This window comes from Notechis scutatus, chromosome 2 (assembly GCF_049901735.1).
Source record: "Notechis scutatus isolate UNSWTSFEM ecotype Mainland chromosome 2, rNotScu1.2, whole genome shotgun sequence".
Lineage (NCBI taxonomy): Eukaryota > Metazoa > Chordata > Lepidosauria > Squamata > Elapidae > Notechis > Notechis scutatus.
This window is the reverse complement of record NC_142010.1, coordinates 56,366,849-56,394,716: the sequence shown is the minus strand read 5'-3', so window position 1 is coordinate 56,394,716 and position 27,868 is coordinate 56,366,849. Positions and strand designations below refer to the sequence as shown.

At 39.7% G+C, this 27,868-nt stretch overlaps 1 protein-coding gene across 4 annotated transcripts in view; it reads right to left on the bottom strand.

The window, feature by feature from the left end:
- Positions 1–1,740: 1,740 nt before the first annotated feature.
- Positions 1,741–27,868, bottom strand: part of CARD19 (caspase recruitment domain family member 19) — a 38,672-nt gene continuing 12,544 nt past the window's right edge. For 2 of the 4 annotated variants that reach the window (XM_026677265.2, XM_087954790.1), the window contains exons 2-6: positions 14,695–14,837; positions 10,910–11,063; positions 6,599–6,658; positions 4,623–4,694; positions 1,741–3,899 (exon numbers count right to left, since the gene is read on the bottom strand). In XM_026677265.2, the coding sequence (XP_026533050.1) occupies positions 3,784–3,899; positions 4,623–4,694; positions 6,599–6,658; positions 10,910–11,063; positions 14,695–14,837 (545 nt within the window). In that variant the 3' untranslated portion in view covers positions 1,741–3,783. The remainder of the gene's footprint in view (positions 3,900–4,622; positions 4,695–6,598; positions 6,659–10,909; positions 11,064–14,694; positions 14,838–27,868) is intronic. The other 2 variants (XM_087954792.1, XM_026677283.2) reach the window with 1 other exon arrangement.

The window sequence follows — 27,868 nt, the reverse complement described above, 5'->3', positions numbered from 1 at the left end:
CACATTAAGTAAACTTTATTGTCATTTGTATGCACACTGTATATAACTGAACATCAGAATATTCTAGATTCTTTTTTAACCAATAGAGGAGAATACTTGTAGCTCAGGGTTGATATGAATGTTCTCTAAGCTTGTTTTCTTGGAAGACATTCCATAATGCTAGACTTTCTGTTACGTTATCTAGTTTGGGTAATGAAATGTCTGCAAGCAAACAACTCAGAAACACCCTCATGGGATTTTTTTTCTCTTTAGAGAACTGGACTATAACTTTTTAAAATATTGGCAAAAGAGAGGGGGAAAGACATTTTTTCTTTTCAAAAGCTGCTTGAATGATGGTATGTAACGTTAGGGTCTCTTTTTATGGAGTTGGTCATATAACCAGCCTCAAAAATACTTTTATGCTGACTGACTCAAAGCCTCTTATGGTCTTTTTGCATAAAAATGAAAAAAAAAAATAACTTGGACTTATGGTGTTATTGATTAGATAGAAAAGATTACAGAAAGAATAATAATAATGTGATGTAACTTTAGAGAGGTTAAAATACATTTGTACTCATAACTGTATGAAGAATACTGGAAGTCGCTACCTTATATATTTTTTCTTTCTTTTTTATTTTTCTTCATTTTTTTTCTTAGATATTTGTTTTTCTTTGATTTCTATCTTTTCTTCATTTTTTAAATTAATCTGCATTTGATATTACCTTCTGTTTTAAAAGTTTTAATAAAAATTACATATAAAAATACTTTTAAATTTGAGTGGAGAAATAGCTTAAACTTCAAAGCTGATTTTCACTTTGAGATTTGATGCCACAAAGGGTTCCATAAATCTTCAGGTGTACAATTTATACTACAATCAACTTTGAAACCAAAACAAGCTGTATTTCTTTTCTATATCAATCCCATATTTTAAATTGGCCAGAGATCATTATTCTCTACACCAGAAATAAAGTATTCTGAAATAGATGAGCCCCTTTAAAATTGATCAGGTCCGACTGAGCAGTGCTACAGCATTCTTTGTCCTGTTATGCAGAAAATAAGCAGTCGACACTTCAGTTTTTAAGAATCCTGCACATGAGTGCAAAGTTAGTCATGTGTCTCTGCAGTGCTCTCCCTCCATCCTGTGGTGACTCAAAGAAATACATGATGAGGTACAAACCTTTTAGCTACGAAGGTGGGAAGAAAAGTTATTTTAAGGACTGAACAATTCACCCAGAATTTCCCTAACAAGACGCAGATGCATCTTCAATCACCACAACAGCACCCCCTGCTCTCTGCTTGCATCACTTTATTTTCTCTTCAGAAAGTGCCCCTAAATTGATGAAAAGCCAAATTACATGGTTAAACCTATTGTTTTGGCAGGGAAACACAATCCATTTGGAGTCCGAGAAAGAGTAGTATCAGTCCTCTGCTCTTTGGCTATGGCTGTCCAGTGAATGTATGCATTCACTGGCGTTTTTAATTAAACTGTCATTTGCAATGGTATTTTAAATCTCCCCAGCTAGGTGGTTGATCTCAACATGCACAACAGATTAGATAGAACTGGATAGTTCTTTGATGTCAGATTAGCAAGACATTCCAGGATTGTTACTGGACTGAAAAATTTACAAATTATCCTGGAAGAAAACATCAATAAAAAATATCTGTGTTGTTCTCAAGGAAAAAAAAAGTGTCCATAAAGTTGAATTCAGCTCGAGGACTTTACTTATATTTTCCTTAAAACAAGCCAACTTTAAGCTGTGACCACTACAACAACATGTAGGCAACTGAAAATATGAAACTAAGAGCTTCTGAGTCACTTCACATGGCCATGCCATAAAAGGAGAGGTGTATGGGACCTCAACATTTGGATATATAGTAAGTGATAATTCAACATTTCATCTGAACCAGGCCTCTGCTCGATCACCAAAACTATGAAAAGTCTTTTGGTCATATAAAGACTAAAGCTGTGTTTAGGCGTGAATATTTTGCATACTATTGCTTTTCAATGTTGCTGATGTTGCTTGAAAAACTGCAACGCAGTTCCTGCTCAATTCATTTCCAGTGAATGGTTACTGGAAAGAAGTTCACTGTAAAAACACTTTCCTTCAATGTGGCGGACTAGAGTGGAATATATTCCAACTGCTATCTGCTACTCCTGTTCATTCCAACCCTCTTTTTTGCCCTTCTTCACTTCTCCAGAGAAAGTAGCAATTATGATCAGGCACTTTAAGTGTTTTATACAATTGTGTAGCACCTTTTCCTTCTTTAAAAAAAAGTGGATTTGGGGAATTTTAAAATACTTAAAGTAAGTCAGCACCTTCCACCAACCCCCTCCCAAAGAGTTGTCATGCTTTAAACAACATAATTTCATTGAAAACCACAGAAGATTAACTTAAACAATGCTTTGGAAAATATGCCTTACAAAGTTGAAGGATGGCCACTTCTACAGTATATACACCTAAGATAAGATCCTATCTATTCAGAGTATCAAAGGTGGAAATTAGGCAAATGTGGAACTGTGGCATTAATTTTAAGTGTATAATGTATTGATATTCTGAATTCCAATATAAGGGAAAAAAAGATGTACATACAAATCCAAGGTGCATTCTCACAGCTGATAAATTCATGGAAATAAGGAGAGGAAGAGCAAAGCTCATTATCACTAAGTGTTGCACTCCCTGCTTTTAAAGACATGTAGTCTCCTCTATTATACCACACCTTTGAAGCTTTGTGTGCTAAACTCTTTCCAGCTACACAGACGACCCTTGTTAAGAGAGGTGAAAAAAGATAAGGCAGAAGGGCTAAAGGATGATGACACAGTCTAGATGCTCCATGAAATTGCTATGCAGAATGTGCGTGTAAAATGAGCTTCTAAGAAATGAAAATTTTCATGGAACAGAACTCTTCAAATGTGTGAGGCAGTTTATGGTCCTCAAAAGTGCATGACATTATAAAGGCTAAATTCTTGGCCACAAACTTAAGTTTCTGTCTGGAACATAACACGAAATCTTATAGAGTTGAACTAAGAAGCAAATGCTTATTTTTGCCTACGTTATTCATATCAGTGAACTCCTGGAGTCTATTAAAAACAAAGAAGGCAGCATTCTTTTAACATTTAAAAATAAAACTATACACTCCATCTTTCATTAAGGCTTTTGGTTCATTTGCACCTAGCATTTGCTTATAATTGCTTATACATTATTTCAAACATTATTTCTTGTCTAATACAATTACTTTTGCTATTTACAGAGAGAAACCCCAACAATTGATAATGGATTAGCTGATATACAAAACTTGATGGGTTCTATCATCAACACTCAAGGTTGACACTTATAATAGGTGGAAAACTTTCATTTGTTCTCAATGAAGCAGAACACTGAGAACAACTTTCATTATCCTCTTAATAATGAGACACACCAAGGCTCCATCATTCAGTACTAGCCTAAGAAGGAAGTTTCAGCTCATCTTGAAACAGAAAATGGCAGAATGCAATATATATATACATGACTTGACTCTCAAAACTTTGCAATGAATTAGAGCATGTTAAAATGCTTACTTGCATTAAAATATATTTTTTCAAGGTGATAAATAATTTTTAAAAATAAGCTTTGTACAAAAAAAACCCTGCTCCACAAGTAAAAGGCAAATACAAGTGATCTTCTGAAAGCCCTTTGAAGCAGCAAAGACTGCTAAAGCAACTGAGTTATTTCTTTGGTATAAGAAAAGGTAATTGCTTCCAAAGTATCCATGCTTGCAAAGTATCCATGCTATTGGCAGGGAAATCTGATGCTGCCCTGTTTATTCTTACTGTCTTCCGGATGAATCTTCCATGTACAACATACAGATGTTGCTAACATGTCTTCCTATGATAATTGGGGAAAATCCCAGCACCTTCTTGGCTTTTTCCAGAATTCTGGACTCTAAAATGAAATGATAATATGGAATGAGATGGAAATGTGGGGGGGAAAGTGAATCAAGTGTGTAAGCATACTGGATTTTTCCTTCAACAAATATTTCACAAAAAATATCTTGCTAAAGTTTTACTCAGGGAGAATCAATTATAAATATAATGAAAATTGGCTTCTACTGAAGGATATTTAAGCCAATTCTGAGTGATGGAGTGTTTCATCTTAAACAGACCTGTAAATAAAGATATGACTTTAACAACTCTGTCTAAAGATATGCAAGACACTCTCATATGCTCTGTACCTATCCCAATAAACTTATATTTCCAATTTTGGACAGAAAAACCTTTCGATTTTACCAAAACTGAGAAGAAAGGTAATTCCCAAGAGTGCTAATGTCTACAATATATACTAACTTAACAACTGAATTGCAGGTTATCAAAATTAAAACTCTGAATTTTGATGACAACGGAATGTCAATATAAAATATGGGAAAGTGAAGAAATCAACCTATGAAAAAAGCAGATAGAGTTTAAGAAAATGATGGGTTTTACTGGGACTAGTTTTGCGCTATAATTGCATGCATGCCCCTCTTTGCTTAGCTGACACCCCCCAAGGTTAGAGCTCTGCTAAAGTGTGTCTGACGGAAAGCTAAATAGAAAGCTAAAGAAGCTAAATAGAGCCCACCCCCCCTTTAAACTGGCTCAAGTCTTGGGAAAAATATCAAACTTTTATTACCTGGATTGCAGCAATACATGAAGAATGCTAACCCTGCAGCAATACTGAAGCAGGCAAAAAAGAACGTAGGACCTAGAAAAGGAAAGAAACAGAAGCAGCAGCTACTTGGTTTTCTCCTTCACATTTCATAATATATCACCATTTTTCATAATGCACTTAGAATCATGGATGCCTTTATTCCTTGTAACACTCTTTTTTTATCACCAGCCTTTTAAAAAGCTTACAAAAAGAAAATCCCTGAAGGGATTTAAATTCTATATTAATAAAATAAATTTGGCTTTTTTCCCCCAAATTAAATAATAACGTCTTATTGTAAAATAATGTAAAATAATTTCTGTGCTATCTAACAGAGGTTATGTGATTATAGATGACTTTTCTGCAATGACTGTACTTATGAATCTTCATGTTTCCTATTGGCTATCCATGTTTACCTTCCCAGCCATAGAGCTGAATAAGATATGGGGGGGATGTGATAGGACTAATGATGACTATCTCATCCCACAATATCCCTGCCAACTGGACACTTTTCCCATCTATACATGTTAAGTGTAAAAATAATGCCAAGGGTTATGCAACCAAACACAATTGGTAAATTGGTTTAAATATGCAAAAAAATATTTATTTTTCAGTGCTTCAGAAATTTAGAAGCTTGCATTACCAGAGCTGCTCTGGAAGCAGGTTCAGTTAAATTTGCTTACAGGAATGAAAGCAAACATACATATCCCAGGGTAACATTGCAGGATCGGTTACCAGGACCAGAGGTTTAGTCTTCCTAGCTTTTGGACTCATACTGAAGCCCATCTTCAGGGAAAGTTCTGGTCCCAGTGACTGACCCAGATTGGATCCTTGTTTACAGGACCCTAAAGCCAAAGCTCCATTTCTTTTCCTCACCCAATTTATGCCCACCTAGTGAAGGCTACAAATGTTGAATCTTTCTCGGACTAGATGTTGTCGACCAGTTCACATTTTACTTAACTACAAATGAGCTGGGTCTCAACCATTTGGGAGATGAGTATCACCCAAAAATAATGGAGCTGTTAGCTCCAGGTCAATGGGTAGAGTCCTAATGGTAGTATTGAATGTCTTTTTAAAAAGACAAGAGAGAGAGACACACACAGAGAGAGACAGAGAGAGACACACAGAGAGAGAGAGAGAGAAAACCTGACATACTTTGGGGAAAGAAAAGGAGCCAGGTGTGCATTTTTATATTATAATAGGCTCCTTAACAATGTGCTGGGTTTGGTACAGCGTTAACAACCTCTGCCTGCTGAGTTGCTTCCCTGCCTTCTGGCTTCAAAGGAAGAACGGAAAAAAAGAGAAGAGGAGTCAGGGGCCAGGGGGCAGCTAAAGGCAGTGTTCCTTTTAAAAATTATATGCAGAGATATCATAAGAGGAAGTAAGGCACATATTTGAACACTCAGGAACCTGCCAGGAAACCCAGCCAGCAGGTAAATTTAAGTTTAAATCAAAGTGTCATTGTTTAAAATATTGAGTAGTGCCCCACAGTCCCTTACCTATAAACCCCTATACAATCTTCAAAAATGAGAGCAAAAATTATGTGGCAAGAATACATGTTGAAGCTGAACCCCGCTGCTTATTATTGCGGAGATCATAGGCACGATTCCTTGGGATGCTCTACTGGGAAAAGCATACTGAAATTCTTTGCCAAATACCTTATGTGAGGCAGGCACAGCTAAACTGCATTCTTACGTGATCCCTTCCCAATCCTTAGAAAATGCAGAATTTTAAGACAGCAAATACATTAAGCTGATTGGTAGATACAGCCCAGTTCCAATTACTACTAACCCCCTTTTGGATTTTACATATATAACCTTAATCTTTCCACACTGATGCATATGCTTGCATCATTAATATTTTTTAAGATTAATGTCATCAAAATTAATCACATTAACGTAGTACTTTTGTTAACCTTATTATTCATATGCAGCCAACAACATTTTACACATGTTATTTACCCCTGTCATTTAGAATATATTTCTCCTTCTCAGGGTTTATCCCTGTGGAATCTGAGGTTTCTAGAAACAAAAGCAACACACTGAGTTAGTGCTATACATAGTCCAACAAATTTCGGAAACAAATAATAAAAAAATGAAATTAATTTTCAAAGTAATATAATCAAGACAATGTGGCCTCTAACCTCATGCGAACATTATCTTCTATATTTAGCCTATTTCGTACTCGTGTTTTGCTGATTTGCTGCTGCATATAAAGAGAAGGTTCTGTCATAAAGGGAGGCTGATATAAATGACATTAGGTGTTTCAATGCTCAATTGGTGTTGAAGGCATGTTTTTCCCCCCCTTCTTCCTCCTTCCTCACCTGGCTTGGAAAGCCTTGTTCCTACGTTATATTTTTTAAAAGTCATTTCACTGCAAGGCAAACTTAAATTAGGAATCTGTTTTCCTTTCCTCTCAAAAAGGTTTAATTGTGGAAGATATTTTCAATTATAGATATTGCTTTCTGTAATCACTTATTTCTCTCTGATATTTATATCTATCTTATCCCCAATTGCACCAGCAGAAATATGCCAAGCTGGACAACCATCAATAACTGGAAGGTAAAAGCCACTCTCAACCTGTTTTCTAGATGTGTTGTGATTTACTTCTCCCTCCCCAAAACTAATTACAGGAAGTCCTTGACTTATGACCAACCGGATGTTTAATGACAGTTTGAAGTTACAATGGACTTGAAAAATTTACTTACAATCCATCCTTGAAATTACGACTGCTGTACTTGGTTGGAATAGTCACATTACATTTTTGTGACAACTTTTGCCATTTTCTAGCAAAAAAAACAAACCCACCCACTGGATAAAATGGACTCATTTTATGACTGTGTGGTTCTTTCAACAACCATGATCATGGTGACTTGCTTAACTACCATAAAAACAGTCCTAAAACGGAGTCCAGTCACATGGTGCCTTGACTGACAATCACCACAACTTAAGACCAAAATTCCAGTCCCAATTGTGTTTTAAGTCAATAATTACCTGTAAGACCTCTAGGTGTTGGCAAATTTGAGTTACTATTATGTTCAATCACTATTAGCAGCTGCTAGAACAATTTTAATTCTACTTTCCAAAATCTTCCACACAGTATGTCTGCCATGGGTATTTACACTCTGGAACACATGCATCAAATTCTGAAGCAGTATAACAAGAAAATCCCTCTGACAATTTAGACTAAATCTGGATATTCCACAATATCCCACAATATCTAATTTTAGCTACCAATTTCTCATAATATTAGTTTGCATATAGCTGCAACTTGCATTGGTGCAATTCCCAGACAAAGTGCTCTTCTTCCCTCACGGACCAAGCTCAGTGCTGTTTCTACCAGATGGTATTCAAAATCGATGTTTGAACTCTAAGATTGGGTCTCAAACACCAGCATTTACAGTAGGGAAAAGCTCCAGTTGACAGAAGTGGTAGAAAGCCTGTGCTTCTGGTCTCTTTTCTGATGCACATTGCAAACCCACAGGACTTGTACAACTGACAGCAAGGCCTCAGGGTATCATTATACACAGCTGCAATGTAACATGTAATTTGCACTGGAAATCCATGCAGCTGCCTAGCTCTTCATTGTAAAAAAAAAAGGAGAAGCTCAAGTCTAAAATTGTAAGACAAAAATAAATGTGGTTGACTGATTCCCTTACTTTGCTCTTGGAACACATTGAACTAAAGCTACCAAAAGAACTGATTAACTTTTGCGCTTTCACAAAGGCCAAAGAGCAGACACTTTTCTTGTCTTCTTAACAATGAAATAAGTCTGGAAAGCTTTTGAAAATATACACCCTTATATCTGGCTCTTTCAGGTAGAAGCAATATGCCGCATTGCCTTTCCATTGCATAGTAAAATAATGATGTATTGATTGAAAGCTACAAATCACTTGATACCAGACAATCTACATTTCTAATAAAGGTCTTTAAAATGAAGCATGTTCCTAATTCCCATCATTGCTGTGACACAAATAATGGCAATTGACTATTTTATTGTTATCACTATATAAGCTAATAGAGATTTTTGCACACAATACTACTGTATAATGTTATGCATTGCCTTCCTAGGAGTAAATTGTATAGAGTTAAATGAGACAGGTTACAATTTACTGTTCAGATTATACTTAGTTCCACAGCTGTATTTGTAATCTGTTGCCTATAAAACTCAGCTGAGCTCTCGCCTTGCTTCTCTCAGAGTAGTTGATGGTCTCAATTCCATGATACAAATAGAATTACTAAACCTGTTCAATCATATTGCAAACAGATCAGAGGTGCTCTTTACTAGTCTATTTCACAAGCCTCATGTGCTTGCTGCAAAAAGAACTATTTAAGATAACATAAATCAACCACTGAAGTCCTTTGTTCTATCATTTCTATGGTAGTTCTGAGAAATCAGGTATCACAGGTCTTGATATTATTTTAGCTAGGAGAGCAATCCTAACAATCAAGTCTAGACAACTAATGCACAAAATTATAAAGAAAAGTCAATGATGTCTAGGGGAGGCAAGGATGAAACGTGTTTGCCTTGCAATCGCTAAAGACATTTATGTATGTCATGTAATCATACAAGTGCAAAAGAGCAGAGTTACGTCATGTCACAATGCAAGCTTCATTACTTTGCTATTATTATGGATAGGAGCAGACAACCACAACGACACATCTGGTTCTCGTTGAAGCTTTTCCTGTCCATTGTACAAATAGTTTACTATGAACCGAGAAACCTGACAAATGATGAAAAATAATCCTGGCTCAGAGCTTAAGTCAGCACGTTAACCACAGTCAAACTAAGCAATATTATTCTGATTCCAGGTTGTTATAAGGAAAACACAGAAATATTTGAAAGGAACATAATTTGATAATGGAAGAAATTTTCCTTTGTTACAATCCAGAAAAAGTCATCAGGAACTGCAGTTCTTGACACTGTTTTAGATAAGTTGGTATGTCAGAAAAAAGGACTAAAATTTGTAGTCTTTCAGTTTCTACCAGGTATATTTAACCACTACACTAAATTAATTCTCACCAAAGAACTACAAGCACAAAAATGGAAGAGTTTGGATGTTTAGTAAAGTAGAATGGACATAGGTATAAACTAATTCATAATCAATTATGGGGTGAATTGCAAAAAGAATTTAAATAGAGGAAACAAAGTTTAAGTCTGATCTTGAGTCTTTTCTAGATAATCTGCACATATTCTAGATATAGCTTCACAGCCAAATACACATTTGGCATCATCCCTTATCTTGATTAAGTTAAATCTGAATCCAGTCTCTCTATATGTTAGCCTATGTTATAGCCATACTGCAGAAGCAATTATTTCAACTTATGTAGCTCTTGTGCAATAAAGGTCAAAGTTTTGGAATTTCTCTTAATGCATAAAATTCACCCTTAAAATGACCTTAACCTTCTAGGCTAGGGGTGTCAAACTCAAGGCCCAGGGGCCAAATCTGGTCCATGGGGTGCTTAGATCTGGCCCGTAGGGCTGCCCTGGAAGCAGTGAAGGATCTAGCCTGCGGTGCCTCTGCCAATGAAAACTGAGCTCAGGCGGGCTGCATATGAACCTCCTGAGCTACATTTTCAATGGCAGAGGGTTTCAGGAGGCTGTCCCAGCTGAAAACGGAGCTCACAAGGGCTGCGTGTGGCCCCACCCAGCTCCGTTTTCCCTGGCTGAGGATGGCAAGAGGCCATCGCAGCTGAAAACGGAGCTCGGGAGCTTGTTATCACTGGCAGAGTGCTTGGGCCACCACAAGCACCCCCAACACGAGTAACTTTATGCTGGCCATGCCCACATTGCCGCCCTGACAGGTCAAACACAATTCTGATGCGGCCCTCAATGAAATCAAGCTTGACACCCCTGTTCTAGGCCAAGATACAGCTTTGCAAACATAGATGATTACTGTCTAATCAAAGCACAATGGAGCCCTGTAGCCTTTAACTTCTCTGTCCAGAAGCAATATCACTTTCCTGTGTTTTACAAGCAGCTTGAGCACTCAATATTATGCAGAAGTATATATTTAAATATATACTTAGGTACTGTCAGGGAGACCTAGTGATTGTAAACAGATATCAAATTTAATAACCAAAAAAAAACCTCAAATAGGAATTGAGAACAAACATCATTAATTGTCAGAGCACTTGGGCAGCTCCGAGTATTTATAAGAAACAGAATAGTAGAAGTTTCACTTAAGTTTCTGAAACGAGACAAATCAGAACATAAGAATTTGGAAGAATTAAAATACAACGATTGAAAAAATCTAGTAGCATCCAACTTACTTAGAACTTTCCTGCTTGGCAAGTTGTTATAGAGATGTTCAGCATTGATCTGTAAAGCTCGGTAAAATTCTTGACAGGGTTTGTCCCCTTTCTTTTTCAAGTGAGCTATAAGGTTTGATAGCCGACTATGAAGAGGAGCTTTGGGATTCCGAAACTGTAAAGAAAAAATGCTATTTAGATTGCAAGAACTAGATTTTAGCACCACAACTACTGTACAATGTTAAGACAGTTCCCCATCTCATTTCCACAGCATTTGAAAGAGTACAACACTATGTTTGTAGCTTGTTCAAACTTATCAGTATAATATGTGAGTCAACATAACCTGTTGATGTTGCTTCTCTAACAGGATGGGAATAAAACATTTTCTATGAGATGAAATATTCATCTCCGGGCAGAAATACTTATCCTTTAAATAAATAAATAAGGAACTAATATGCTATACACTCAAGACTTCTGCTATGGTGTTAGGAATGTACAATGGTATAGATAGCCCTTGTTATGCATAATTATATGAACTGTAGTTTTGTGTATTTGCAATTGGTGATTAGAGATCTTTCTCATAGCTACAGTTCTGGCTGTGTTTTTTGTTACTTAACACACATGCAAAATAGCAGAGGGACATGTCTAAAGTATATTCTCTCAATCACCAGTTAAATCAGTAGCTCTGAAGGTCACTTACCATGAGGAAGCTACATAGACCTTTGTGATTGGGCTTACCCAATGATATCCAATGATATGGGTTGAATAAGCAAGAGCACAGAGAAATGGCCATTATGGAAAGTAGAGTTTATGGGAACAAGAGGCCAATCATTGATTCCAGAACTTTATGCCAATTCTCATGGACTCAAAGGCTTATTCTTCAGTTCCAGAGAATAGTTGGATTCTGTATTTTCAAAATTACTGGATTGCCTGCTTATTTATTTATGAGTTACATCTTAAAGGGCAAATTCAAATCATCATACCACACTTGATATAGCCCAACTTAATTATCTATATAAGTCTATAAGCCTATATTCACATTTTGATACTTCTTCTGGATTGAATTGAAAAGCCATAACCTACGCATCAGTTGGAAGCATTCAGGCTTGGAAGTTCATCGGCATGTAAATCGGCTCATTTCTATTTTACACAATAATGCAATTGTAATTTCCTTTTCTGGAGAAGAGGTACGTGTGCAGGTGCAAACAAGAGACAATTACACTATGAGTGCACTATGGGAGATGTTTCAGATTGGATGTTCTATTGCAAACAGAGGGCAATCCCACTCAGAGTTCTACATGAATATTAACAAACACATCTCCTGCAGCGACAGAATAAAAATATAAATAGTGTGGGCATATGTTCATACCATTTGGAGATTTGATGCCATTTAGATAAGTGCTATCTGATTAAAAGAGCTTTACTTGAAGAAGCTATGCAACAACCTATGAATAAAAAATATTCTACCTTCCATATGTTTTCCTGATATGTCATTGAATATTACAATTTTTTGGCTTGGGAGTAAAAAATGATAGCAGCTCTCACATGTTCTTCTAAAACCATGATGGCGAACCTATGGCACGTGTGCCACAGGTGGAATGCAGAGCCATTTGTGTGGGCACGTGAGCCCCAACCAAACTTACATGCACTGTGCATGCGCGCGTCTCCCAGCTGATTTTCTGCTGGTTTGAGGCCGTTTTCTCCCTCCCGGAGACTCGAAAGAAGCCTCTGCAGCCTCAGGAGGCTGAAAAATGGGCCTTCTGGAAATACCGGAAGTGTCTATTTTTAGCCTCCGGAGGGCCTCCGGAGCCTGGGGGAGGTAGTTTTCGCCCTCCCGGAAGTTCAAGGGAAGGCTTGGGAGTCTCAGGAGCCTGAAAACAGGCCCGTTTCAGCCCTTCCGGTATTTCTGGAGGTCCTTTTTTGGCCTCCGAAGGTTGCAGAGGCTTCTCTCGAGCCTCCGGGAGGGCAAAAACGGCCTCAAACCGGACGAAAATCAGCTGGGAGGTGCGTGCATGTGCAGTGCAGGTAAGGGGGTGGGGGTGTTTCACACGCATGGGTGGGGCGCATTGCATCGTGGGTGCCAGTGTGTGCGCACTTTTGGCAGACAAAAAGGTTCGCCATCACTGTTCTAAAAGAAATGTGCAATGCAATATAGAGATCCCTCCTAGCTTCTCTTTTAGATGTTTATTAAAGCCAGAGAAGGACTAATTTTGCTCAAGCAGCGTAACAGGTCTTGGGGGAATCCTAGATTCCTGAATAAACAAGGGTTCTTGTACCATCCTTGCCTTAGCAGAGGAAGGAAGGAGTGAGATTTCCCCCATTCTGTATATATGCAAGAAACTACTTAATTCTTTGTAACAGGGATCAGACATGCTGATCTTCTGTTCAGATCTACAGTACTTTGCATATTTTCTGGTGACATCACTCTGGAACCTTGGTTCAAGAATCCATTTTGTTCCATTCAAAATGGAGGAACAGTTAGTGAAGACGATGAAACTCACTCAGATGACTTCTCTAATCAGAATAAAGATAATATCTACTTTTATTGCTGACTGAAAATCCCTCATGGACTTTTTGTCTAATACAGAAAAAAATAAACTTAGGTATGGTTTTGAAGATTAGGCAGGGCAGATTATAGAAAGTGGAATGTCATTGTGTAACTTTAGAGAAATGTATAATTGTACTTATAACAGCTGTAAAGAAGCCACTTCTTTTTATCCTTTTCTTTTTCTTTCTCCCTGGCACTTTTAGCTTTTTCATTGATTTTTTTTCTTTCTTATTTATATAGTTTGCATTAGTTTTTGCCTTTGTCTTGAAAACTTTTAATGCAATTATTTAAAAAAAAATGTTGTTCAGGACAAGCTTCAGAGTCAAGGACTTGGGAGCTTTCGGGGGGGGGGGGGGAAATGCAGAGAATCAAAGTCTCATGTATCAAAGTGCCTCGTTCACTAAGCGAAGAGAGGCAGCAGAAATGAAATAATATTCTAGCCCACATGCAAAACCATGGGCTGAGGTATTCTCATAGCATCTATGCCATTTAAAAGAAAGAAAGAAAGAAAGAAAGAAAGAAAGAAAGAAAGAAAGAAAGAAAGAAAGAAAGAAAGAAAGAAAGAAAGAAAGAAAGAAAGAAAGAAAGAAAGAAAGAAATCCTGCAGCTGTGACTTAAAACAGCTGACTACTCTTCTAATCAATTATGCAAACACCACATACACCTGAATCCATGATTCAGATATGAATAGAAATTATCCCTTAACAGTGTATATATTAAGAATATTTATTTCTGTTCTTGGAATCACCTTCATGATTAGTATCAGACTGATGGCTGGTGTAGAGATCTGATTAGCATCAGACTTATGGCTGATGTAGAGATTCCTGAAATTCTGTACACTGCTATTTAACAGACTTGAATGGAATTGAGCTACATAAATGACAAAGAATGGGAGTTGGATATTTAAGATTCTATGCTGTGGCTTTATTAGTTACATAGGACCAAGTCTCAGCTTTCAAAATCTCCATCTGTAAAATCAATGTCTTCTACATGTATATGCACTGTTCAGTTTTTTTTAATCATATACTACAAATGTGGTATGAGAACCACATTCATATACTGGAAGGTTTTCATTTTGGTTTCTTATTCTTGGACTGTCAGAAAGTATTGCTTTCTGGATCTTACCCTTTCTCAGTCACATCTAGATATTATAGCTTTAGAATTAAAAAAAAAAGATTTCAAGAATGCAATTCTAACTGCATAAAATGAGCACAGAAAAATTAATATGTATCTGGAGATGCCATTTGCTCTTGATTACCTTTTCAGCTTCTTTAATGGTGAGAATTTGGGGATAAACTCGATTTAGCTGAAGAATGATTTTATCAACCAGCTGTTCACTCAGTCTGCCATTGCTGGTCAGAAAAGCCGTGTCCTGTTGCAAACGATCACAATAAGTCTGATCTATAACAGAAACAACAACAAAACAACAACAGATAATTTCTCTTAAGCATGGCTGAAATGGAAATGATACATACTTCATTCTGACCATGTCCTCATATGGCTAATAAATTTCAGAGATACCTTGAAAGTATTTTACATGCTGTAAGGAGCTATATCCCTTCTTAGACATGTGCAACATTTAAAGGGGCAGGCCTTGGACTGCAATGCTACAGATACCATCTTGCCTGGTTTGACCTCTCCTGGAGGCTCCACTTAAGCTACTTACGCCATTCAAACTTAAGACTGATCCTTTGCCAGAGTAGGTTGTGCATATGAGCCACTCTAGTAATATAATTGCTACTCAATTCTTCATAGGATAAGCGATACTGTGCTATCTCTGTTGTGTTTGTATTACATTAAGACCATATAGAATACTTCATAGAATTCTTTATTGGCCAAGTGTGATTGGACATACGAGGAATTTGTCTTGGTGCAAATACTCTCACTGTACATAAAATGGGCGTTGGTAGAAGTTACCGTGAACTCCCTTTCTATCTATGCTGCGAGAGAGCCCAGGATGGGTTGACTCCTTCCTATGACGTCAATTAGCTGAGTCTGTACTAAGATATAAAAGCCAGCCCCCGGGAGAGACCCCAGCTTTGGCAAAGATACTTGACAGACTGAAAAGTGTCTCTGAAAGCCCAAAATAAATACAGAAATATGTCTTACCCTCTCCGGACGAATCAAGGGAGGGGCTGGGCTATCTCGCAGCATAGATAGAAAGGGCGTTCACGGTAACTTCTACCAACGCCCATTCTCCTCCATGCTGCATCAAGAGCCCAGGATGGGACATACCAAAGCTTGCATGTTCACGGGCGGGTCCTCGTCTGGCTCATCACACCGACTGTGGAACCACTTGTTGAAGCACTCGTCTGCCGAAGGCTGCAGTCGCCAAGGCAAAAGCATCCAGACAGTAGTGTCTGATGAAAGGAGACGGAGATGGCACGACAGATCTCCTCCGAGGGTGCTTGGTCGCCCAGGCAGCAGAAGTGGCCGTGCTTCTGGTAGAGTGCGCCACCAGACCTTGGGGAACCGGAAGGGCCGCAGCTTTGTAGGCCTGCTCAATGCAAGACCTGACCCACCTGCTAATAGTAGGAGAAGAGGCCTTGTGCCCCAAGTGAGAAGGGAAAAAGGAAACAAACATGGCTTCCGACTTCCTGAAGGAGGAAGTGCACTTAATGTATATTCTAAGAGCCCTTCTTACGTCTAGCGTGTGCCACTGCCACTCTAAATCATGGTGCGGGGGAGGACAAAAGTCAGGCAAAACAATGTCCTGGGACCTGTGGAACCAGGTGTTAACCTTCGGAATAAATGAGGGGTCCAGACAAAGAACAACCCTATCATTGTGAAAGGAACAAAGGGCATGTCTGATGGAAAGAGCAGCAAGCTCAGAAACCCTCCTGGCAGAAGTGATGGCAACAAGGAACACTACCTACAGAGTCAGGAAATGGAGAGACACTGTCCTAAGGGGTTCAAGGGGAGGCTTTGTAAGGGCATTAAGGACCATATGAAGGTCCCAGGAAGGATACCTGTGAACCACCGAAGGGTGCAGGTTGGAAGCCCGTTTCAAAAACCTCCTGACTGACGTGTGATGGGATAAGGAAGGAAGTGAACCCCATGAAAGGACCGAGCAGAGGGCCGCAACCTGCCTGCGTAAGGTGTTGGGGGCCAAACCTTTCTCCAGCCCATGCTGAAGGAAGCTAAGAACTTCTGCCAACTGGGCTGAAGCAGGAGAAAGACCCTCCCTGAGGCACCATCAGGAAAAAGCCTTCCAGGTGGCATCATAGATGTGCCTTGTAGAAGACGCCAGGATAGTGAGGATGACCCTTTCTGGAAGATCAGCCTCCTCTAGCCGCTGCCGCTCAAGTGCCACACGGTCAGCTTGAACCACTGGGGCTCTGGGTGGAACAGGGCTCTCTGGTGAAGGGAGATTAGATGGGCTGGGATCCTCCATGGAGAAGCCACCAATAGGTTGACCAGGTCCACAAACCAGGGCCTCCTTGGCCAATAGGGTGCCAGGAGGAGGAGCTCCACATGTTCCTCCAACATCTTCTGAATTACTGCCGGAATGATGGGAAGCGGGGGAAAGGCATAGAGGAGACCCTTGGGCCATCTGCATCGAAGAGCATTGGTCCCCTCCGCTCCCTGGCAAGGAAACCTGGTGAAGAATCTGGTGACTTGGGCGTTTTGAGGAGTGGAGAAGAGATCCACCTTCGGTGATCCAAATCTGAGGGAAAGATCCCTGAATAGAGATGGAGGAATGGACCATTCTGCCTGGTCGACTAGGCTCCTGCTGAGCCAGTTGGCCTGGGAGTTGGCGACCCCAGAGATGTGGTCCGCTGAGATCGACAACAGGTGTTACTCTGCCCCAACCGTAGAGCCTCTCTCATGAGGGCTTTGGACCTTGTCCCCTCTTGCCGGTTGACATGAGCCTTTGCGGCCATGTTGTCCGTAAGGACTAGAACATGAGAGCCGGTCACTGATTGCCTGAAATGCTTGAGAGCCAGAAAAATGGCTCTGAGCTCTAGCCAATTTATGGGAAGGGTCTGCTCTGATCTGGACCAAACACCCTGAGCTATCTGATCCTGCATATGGAAGCCCCAACCCAGGAGACTGGCATCGGTGGTTATCACTAGCCTGTCTGGGTCCCTGAACAGGAGTCCCCTCCAGATTGACGGGGAATGCCACCAATTGAGAGATCTCCGGATTTGTGGTGGGAGTGGAACCTTGATGGATGAGTGGCTGGTTCCTGCTCGTTGGTAGGGAAGCAGGAACCATTGGAGGGGTTGGGAATGGAGCCGAGCCCACGGGACAATGCCAATACAGGAGACCATCTTCCCCAGAAGTTTGGATAGCAGAGAAGGGGGACAATTTGATGTTGCTGGATCTGGCTGGTGATCTTTGCAAGGCTCTTTCCACGAGCTGGAGGCAGGAAAACCTGGCACGACATGGTATTGATGACTGCTCCCAAGTGTTGCAATTTGGTGGTGGGAGACAGCTGGCTCTTTTTGGTGTTGATGGAAAATCCGTGGCTCTGGAGACATGACAGGGTAATTTGCAGATCCCAATGGGCTGCAAGGATGGAAGAGGAAAGAATCAAAATGTCATCCAAGTAGCATTGGATCCTCACTGGAATAGAACGCAGAGGTGCCATCAATGCTGCCAGAACCTTTGTGAAGACCCTTGGAGCTGATGAGAGGCCGAAGGGAAATGCTCGATACTGGTAATGGGTATTCTGATAACAGAAACGGAGAAACTGGCGATGATGAGGCCAAATTGGGATGTGGAGGTAAGCCTCAGTGAGATCAATGGAAGAGAGGAGGTTGCCCTCCCGAACGCTCTCTAAAATAGAATGCAGAGCCTGCATTTTAAATCGCCTGTATTTTACAAATTGGTTGAGAAATTTAAGATCAAGGATGGCTTGCCACCCCCGAGGCTTTGGGAATGATGAAAAGGTGAGAGTAAAGTCCATGTCCCCGTTGAGAGGGGAGAACAGATTGAATAGCCCTGATTTCAAGAAGGTGCTGAATGGCCTGATTCATGAGGGCTTGCCTGGAAATGTCCCGAGAGACAGGACAGATCAAAAATTTGGGGGGGGGGGGTGTGATGTTAGGAAGTCCAATTGTAACCCTGGCCTAATAGTGCTGAGCACCCAGGCGTCCATCGTTGACTCCTCCCATCTGGAGGCAAAGAAGGCTAGGCGACCTCCTATGGGTGGGGAGAACAAGGGATTACTTAGAACGATGGAAGGAATGCCCCCTCCCCCCCGAAAGGGTCGTTTACCAGTAGAAGGTTGTTGCCTGCCAGATGCTTCCACCCGTTGGTCTTGGCATTGGGAGTACAGCCTCTGAGAGCAGGGGAAGCGAGATGAGGTCTCTACTCGGAAGGCAGGAGGGTGATAAGGAGCAGGGTGATAGTCGGCTTTCTTCCCAGAGGAAGAGAGAATTTTACATTTATCTCTGGTTTCAATGAGATAAGGTTCCAGAGCATCGCCAAAAAACTTATCGCCTGCAAATGGAACTGAAGCCAGCTTCCATTTTCGGCGTGACTCCGCCTGCCAATTTTGGAGCCATAAAAGTCATCTTGTTGCTACAGAAGATGCCATGGCCTTGGATGCAAATTTGGCAGAATTGAGAGTGGCATCCGCAGTGAATTCCGCCGCTTATTAAGGTCTTGGTGAGACCGAAGGTAAGAAGCAGGCAATCTATTCTGGAGTTGGCGCAGCCACCGTATGGATGCCCTCGTGAAAAAGGATGCTGCTGTTGAAGCCCGAACAGCCCAAGCAGCGGCCTGGTGATTGCACTTGAGGGTCTGTTCAGAACGTTTATCATCCGGTTTCAGGATATCTTCTGGATCCGTGGGAGTGCCAGAAGATGAGAATGAGGCCAGAACCAGAATGTCAACAGAAGGCACTGCCAGGGCATTGTCCAGAGCTGTGCTGACATTGTAGAAACGCTTATCCAGAGAAGATGGGCGAGGACCTGCCGAAGGAGAAGCACAGTGTTCCTTGACCATGTCCAGGAGCAAAATGGGAGAAGGCAAAACCTCTGCATGCACTACAGGGTTGGAGAAGAGCGAATCCCCTTGGCTAGAGGGATTTCCTTGTGGCTCGGGAGCCACTTCCTCTGGTGACAGCTTGGCATTGACCAAGGCCTTGCTGAGTAATGGCCTGAAGAGAGTAGGTTTGAAGACCAATGCAGAGGATGTCTGCTCTGGGCGAGAATCCTCTTCCTCTGAAAGATTTTGGTCAAAAATCTCACCCTCTTCACACTCTGAATGAGAAGAGTAACTGTGTTCAGATGGTGAAGGCCTTCCTTCCTCATCAACCTCCTCCCATTCTGGTAGAGAAGAATGGACCCTGAGGTCCTGAGGCCTGTGTAAATCAGGATGATGAGGCAAGGAACTTATAGATTCAGAAGGGAGAAGGGCCTGAACCCTTTCCAGAGGTTGAAGAATTTGCTTGAAGCCTTCAGCCAATCCCTGCCTAATGGCTAATGAGACAACATCTTGGATATCCCTTGCCCTATGCTCAAAGGTAGAGGCAGAAGGACGAAGGCCCGCTGCTGTGGGAGTGAAGGTGGCTTCAGGCCTAGATTGAGGAGAGGTTCGAGGCCTGGAGGAAGGGGGAGGAGCATAGGGCACAGAAGCCTGTTGGAAATAAGACCCAGATCTGCTTAGATCCTGAGGATCTGATTGTACAGCAAGAGCTTCAGGAGACCAAGATGGAGGATGGAAAGGCTCATAGATAACTTCTCCTCCCCTGGGAGGGCTTGGTTGGGGCCCACGAGTATCACCTGAAACATGCTGTAGTTGCATGTTGAATAATTCTGTTGAACTGCCTCTCTAGAGCTGCATGTCTGCACTTCTCTGCCCTCAATTCTGCCTGAGTTGCCTTCTTAGGGGCTAGAGCCTTAGCTGTGATTTTAGCAGCCACCTCCCTCTGGACTGATTGGGTGCATTGCCTACGTGTTTTTCTCTTATTGGGCTTAAGAGACTGTTCCACTGGGGGGGGGGAACTCTGCTTGAGCCCTATCTTGCTCCATTTGTAGAATAAAGGCTCTTGCGTTGGAAAGAAGCTGTTTAGAAATCTTTCTATTAAGCCCCTTAGGGTATAAATAGCCCCCGGGCTTACAAAATGGCCGGTCACCTTGTGGTGGAAGGCTTGAATCCAACAGGGCCGCTGACTACAGGAAAACAGGCTCCAAGATTGAAAAATCGCTCCTTAGGCTATACAGAGCCCTGAGCGAAGTCAGCAAGGGAAAAACGCAGCAACCAGCCACACGATCAGCTGGCTTGCCCTCTTATCAGTTTGCCGATCATTTTTACGATCGCTCCAAACCGCAGGCATGGGGGGAGGTCTGCAGACGCTGCCCAGCTTGCTTGCACAGAGCTCTGTAACACTGCTCCCAACGTTGCAGGAGAGAGAGAGCCATGCTCTCCTGGAAGAGCAGCTGCCCAGATCCCTGGGAGCTGCTTGAAGCAAGGAAAAAAGTACTGAAGATCGCTGGTGATTGCTATCTAACAGAACGCTTTCAGAGACACAGCTACTGACTGAAAGGAGCTGAGTCAAAAGCTGGGGTCTCTCCCGGGGGCTGGCTTTTATATCTTAGTACAGACTCAGCTAACTGACGTCATAGGAAGGAGTCAACCCATCCTGGGCTCTAGATGCAGCATGGAGAAGAAAAGATACATTCGTCAAGAATCAAGGTACAACACTTAATGATAGTCATAGGATACAATAAGCATTCAAATCATACTAGGAAACAGTCAGTATAAATCATAAGTATACAAGCAACAAAGTTACAGACATACAGTCACAAGTGGGAGGGGATGGGTGATAAGGAGTGATAATGATAAGGACCATTATAACTGAGGAAGAAGTAGGAAATGAGAAAGGCATTCAACAGCACTGTCATTTAAGTTTTTTCTTTAAAATCAATTTTTTGTAAACATATATAGGTTCAGGCTACTATAGCTTTGTTTCTGTATATTTAATATAATTAACAAAAGGATATTTCTTGCCTATCATCAATTGTCTTGAAAGCAGCAGCATTTGGAGCAGGATGGAGCCCATCAAATGGCTAGTGTGATCTGCTGTCGTCAGGGCGGAGGGTGGGAGTTAGGGGGTGATTTTTTATTTTTTTTCCAGATTTTGTTCTATTGTACTTTATTAATTTATTTGATTCTTTTTGCTAGTTTTTATTGTTTTTATTTTTATTTTTTGTTTTAAATATGGTTTTACATTGTGTAAACTGACTCGAGTCACCATGGGCGAATAGGCAGCAACATAATTAAATAAATAAATAAATTTCCTCATCTTTCCTTAATCAAATCAAATGCATTTCCCAAATTACTATTATCAGCCTACATACCTTAATATGTAAGCTGATAAAATCAATTTGTGAAGTACATTTGAGTAGATAGCTTAATCCAGGGGTCCCAACTCACAGCCTGCAGCCTGATGGGAACTGGTCCACGTAAGCGGCAGGCACGTGTGCAAAACCATCCCCCCCATCACTGCTGCCGGTCCATGGAGACAGAAAGTTTGGGGACCAATCTGTGATGACTCGAGGCATGACACAATAACCAAGTCACAAAAATAGAAGAAAGTCCCTTTAATGCCTCCAACTTGGCCCCAATTTCCAATTATCCTCGGCTGGATATCAAACTTGTAAAGAAAACAGTTTACTGAGGGAGTAAATGCAGTCCACACCCAAAGTAAAGTTAATTTGAAATAAAAACCCCAACACACCACACTGAAGGAATTACTACGGTAGGCAAGGATGATTAATTGCAGACTTCTACCAGATAATGCACAAACCACAGTTGGGAGGAAGCCAAAACACAGATAAGCTCCGACAGGAATGCACGCTTTGCTTCCAGCAACTTTGCCATGTGCAGTTTGTCCTTTTAAACAGTCCTTCCAGCTGCAGCCCATGAAGAGGATCAGGGCCCCTTCCTCCCCCCTAGACCACGCCACTCACGTTTCTCCCTTATCCGCTCCTCCCTGCATGCCCTAGGATAAAGAGGGGATGGGCCTGTGTCTTCCTCTGAATTCCCATCTGGTGAGAGGGGGCGGAGCTGGCGTTGTGACGATACGGCATGCGATCTTGGAGGTCTGAGATCGCTGCCGATATCTTTGCTCCTGGACAGTCCAATCAGATCTAAACCATCCCGAAGAGACGGTGAAAGTAAAGAGCACATCCTGTCAATCCCAGGGATACCGCAAAGTCCCTGGTAGATCCAGGAGAAGCTCTTTTTGCCAGCGGCAAAGAGGCAGCCATTAAAACTGCTGAAGTTGGGACATCTCCGAAACGAAACAGAATGGAAAGAGAGAGTGTGCTGGTTTGGTGAGAACTTTTTCTTTTATTTTAAGATTTGAAAGGACACCCTAAGGAAAAGAAAGAATCTGTAAAAGTTTTGACAGAAGTGATTAAGCGGCGATTTTAAACAGGAATGTCAAAGTAATTTTTTTTTCCTCATTGCTACATTTTTTACACACGATCTTATACTTTGAAACTGGACTGGTTTTTTCTCTTCTTTTATCTATTCTTTTTCTCCTTTTTGATTTTATAATATTTTAGGCTAGAGACTCCCTTTTAGTTATTTTTTAAAAAATATCTTTTTCTTTTTTTAATTAATTATTATATTTTGCTTGGAAAAGGAGGGGGAAAGTGAAAGCAAAAGAAACTTTGTAACACTGCCAACTAGAGGCTTGGAAATATTCTATTTCTCTTTTGACCAGACAAAGCTGAGAAAGAACTGAGACTTTTTTTCAAGGACATTGCTATTTGATAAGATAGAGGGAAGAGCATGGGAGAGTATTATTGCAGGTGCTCTTCTGAGTTTCTATCAACAGCTGGAGTCTGGTGTTGAAGTTTATAGGAAAAGAAAAGGTGATAAGTCTCTGGAGAAGAGAGTTATAACAAGAGCCTTGGATAATTAAACAAAGTGCAGTGTGCTCTTTTTATTTTTTCTAAGCTGCGCTACCCCTCCTCATCACTTTACTTTTTGTAATAGCTATTTGGATTTCTGGCCCTTTGGAACTTGTCTTTGTTTGTTTTTTCTTGTCTTTGGAAGTTAAATTTCTATGCTTGCTACAAATTTGATGTGGGTTAAGGAATGGATAACATTAAGAAATACTAGATTGTTGACATTAGAAGGACATGATCTGTTGTTGGGGTGGCATGCTTTTTTATGGTATAAAGGAACTAAAACACAGGGGTACTTTAGAAGACATTATATACGGGAGTCTCTGTTAAACTGGGAGAAGATTAAAAGACAATGTTATTTGAAAATTCCAGTCTGGTTATCGACTATTGAAGCATTTTTTTATTCTATAATATACAAAAAGGAACAAACAGTTAGATATGGTGAAATGTTGAATGAAAAGGGTGAACTTAAATCTATGCAAAAATTAGAGGAACAAGGTATAAAGATGAATTGGTTTTCATATGCGCAAATATATTCAAGGTATGATAAAGATTCTAAAACAGAAGGTTTCTATGATAAACTGACTGACTTAGATAAGATTTTGACAGGTACTGATGAAAAGGTGATTAAAAAATTGTACGGATATTTATTAGAAATTAAACTAGAAGAAGAACAAGTTAAAGAAACTATGATTGCTTGGGGGAAGAATTTTGGATATGGATTATAAAATGACAATGTCAACAGCATATAAAGAAAATTTGTATAAGATGTTTTACAGGTGGCATCTTCCCCCGACAAGAATAGCAAGAATGTTCCAGAATAAATCCGAAAAATGTTGTATGTGGTGGATATGTGCGGATGCTAAAAAATATTGGACAAAAATCCATACGTGGTTGGAAAAAATGACAAAAAAGCATATAGATTTGAAACCAGAGATATTTTTATTGGGAATTTTACCTGAAATATATAGTAAAGACTTGAAATACCTGATTGTAAATGTATTAACAGGGGCTAGGATTGTATTTGCTAAAAACTGGAAAAATGAGAAAACACCATCACAGGAGGAAACCATTAAGAAAATATTGGAATGTGCTGAAATGAGTAGATTGACATTTGAAATTAGAGAACAAGATGATAAACAATTTTATAAAATTTGGGATCTATTCTATCAATGGTTAGACAATAAAACATAGTAATGAAATATGTAGATTCTTAGAAAATAATAAATATATAAAGATGTATTCTTTTCTTATTATATCTACAAAATGATTTTAGGATAGATTTGGGGTGATAATGTGAACCGTTATAAAACAAATTAAGTAAAATATGGATTATTTCGTAAAACATGAATGAATAAAAGTATAGTCAAATGATTGATTAATAATGATGTTAATGTATTTAATATTTGATTGAAAGTACGAGAGTATATACAATGTAATTGTAATTGAAGACTACGAAATGGAAGCACAAAACAATTTGTAAACCAACCGGCACACTGTATGTATATATATGGCAGATGGCTTGATGTTTTTATGTTTTGTTTGTTCATGTTTGTTTTAAAAATCAATAAAAATAAATGAATGAATGAATGAATGAATGAATGAATTCCCATCTGGCCAGTACCCTTCCCCAGTTTACTCCACAACCACCGGAGCCACACTCCCACTCTCTGTCAGCTGTTCCATCTCTCCCTCGGTGTCAGAATCCAACAGGGGCATGACAAATCTGTTCTAGTTACAAGTAGTCCAAGTTATAACCATTCATTTAGTGACCATTCGAAGTTCAACAGCATTTAAAAAAAGTGACTTATGGCTGTTCCTTGCAGTTATGACCATAGCAGATCCTCAGAGCCATGTGATCAAAATTCGAGTGCTTGAAAACCGGCATGTAATTTATGATGGTTTCAATGTCTTAAGGTCATGAGATTGCCCTTTGCAATATTTCCAACTGGTTTCTGATGAGAAAAGTCAACCGGGGAAGCCAAATTCATTTTAGAACCACATGGTTTACTTAACAACTGCAGTAATTTACCGTAACAACTGTGGCAAAAAAAAAAGTTTGTAAAATAAGACGCGACTTACTTAACAACTGCCGTTGTTGCTAACTACTCTAGCCAGAGATCTGTTCTCTCAGCAAGTAATATCTACAGGATATCACAAATTACTAGATGCTTAAATGAATTAAATCTTACATTAGATTCCATTATAGAAACTGAAGGTAAACCAGAGCTATTTATGTGAAACAGAAAGACATGTATTTTTAAAAGCAATGATTCTTTATCAAACATGTTAGCTTAAATAAAACAAAATAAAATACCAGTAGGAGATTAATTCTAAGAGATTCTGAATGTTTTCACAGAACTGAAAAATATATGAAGCTTGCTAGGTTCCATAAAGGTAAAAAACATTTCCAACAAAGCAGATTTAATGCCTGCAATTATGATGCATTAAAGGTATCATTTGCCAGAATATTTTGCTTTTTATTTATTTACCTTATGCTTCCACTAGTTTAATTAGAATCTAACGAAAGGCAAGAAAATAATCACTAGTGTACTGGGATTGGGTAATTGGAAAGTATGGTTTAATATTATACTCAATATAATGTGCTAAATATTCTCATTTTGTTTAGTATCAGAACGTTATCTCTAGTTACACCAAAATGCATGCATCTTGTTCACACACATACTACATATCTAACATACATATCTACATATCTTAGATATATTAACAAGCAATAAATGCATAGATATATTGCTTAAAATGGTTTTAAAAGCCGTACGCAAAAGACACAACCAACATTTCATCAAAAGCCTAAATCCAAATAATCAGCCATATTTTCACAAAAAAGAAGACAAAAAACCTCACTTTTCATCAAAAGAAGAAATGATTAATTTACCTCTTTTCTTGTAAAATCTAAGATATCTTCTAAGACAGAGGTCCCCAAACTTGGCAACTTTAAGAATTGTGGACTTCAACTCCCAGAATTCTCTAGCCATCATAGCTGGGAATTCTGGGAGTTGAAGTCCACAATTCTTAAAGTTGCCAAGTTTGGGGACCTCTGCTCTAAGAAATCAAAGATCTCATTAAAAAATATCTAAGAACATTGTATATAACAGGGCTGCCCAACCCCTCGCCCACTATTGGCCCATGAGCTGTTTGGAACCGGGCTGCAGAAGTGATAGGTGAGTGAGCGCATCCCCACTTGTGTGAGCTGTGGGAGATTGTTTGCACGTACACTCCATTTGCGTGAGCAGTGGGCACAAACCATCCCCACTTCCCCGCCCGCTGGTCTCAAAGCTGGAAAGGTTGAGGAACTCTGGTACATAACATCTAAGTTACAATAAAATAATACTTTTTAAAACTATTAGTAACAATGAAACAATGATAATATATGACATTTAAATGAGCCATAGTTACAACAAATGCATTGTGGGAGGGTGCCCCATCAGAGTTTGACAGATCTTCGGTGTTACAATGTAATGACTAGAAACTATCACACTCCCACACACACAACTAAAAGCACGGCTCTGATATGTAGACAACACCTCTATCATAATTTTAAAAAGGAACAACTCAAGAAGACACATGAAACAAATGCATCTTCAAAGAAATAAAATTCACAAAGGAAGAAGGAATCAACATATTACCACCCACACTAATCAAGTGCTCTATTACCAAAGACTGTAATCTCTATTATTATTATAGGAGGTAAGGACTATGGTTTTATATATCCTTTTACTTATCACTCAAGTAACTCCAGCAGCGTTCTAAATTATATATGTGTTTCAAGAGATAAGCTTGAGAGGTTCACAGATATACAAGTCCACGTGAGGGAAGGTAGTGATCACCAACCAATTTCAGTTTTATTTCAAGGCAGTTCAGATACACGGAGAAACTCATCTTGTGGCAAAAGGTTTTTTGCAAACCTGGAAGTGAGACAGGATAGAAAACTCAAATGGGCCAAAGTTGATACTGCGGCATTATCTATTTTTTTTGGATTCTGCACAACCTCAGATCTGGAGAAGCTTAATTTCTCATCCATCTTCAGGCTCAGATAATATTATGGCCCATTATGACGATCTATGTCATTCATTGAAGAAATTTCTTACTGTCAAACTTCCGATAAGAAACCGCCAACAAGTTGGAGTTAGCTGGTTTGATTCTGACTGTTCGCACAGTAGAAAATATTTGAGAGCTGCAATGCGTAGGGTTCCGCGATGTCCCACCTCAAAAAACTATAGCAACATGTTGAAAATTAGGCGTGATTGTAAGAAATTGATAGCATCAAAGAAGGCTTCCTTTAGAACTAAATTATGGTCGGACTTGGAAATTTGGGCAAAAGGGTCAAATTCAGCTTTTTTTTGGAATGCTGTCTCAGGTATATTGAAGGAATGTAAATTTTATTTTGATTTCCCATTCCTACTTCAACCTGGGAGAATTTTTATTCTAATCTTCTTTTTAAATCCAATCAGGACTCTATACATACCCAAAGCAATGATTTATTAACTTTAGAAAATCTCCCTATCTGGCCCCCTGTTTCTGTTTCAGAAATTAAATCCA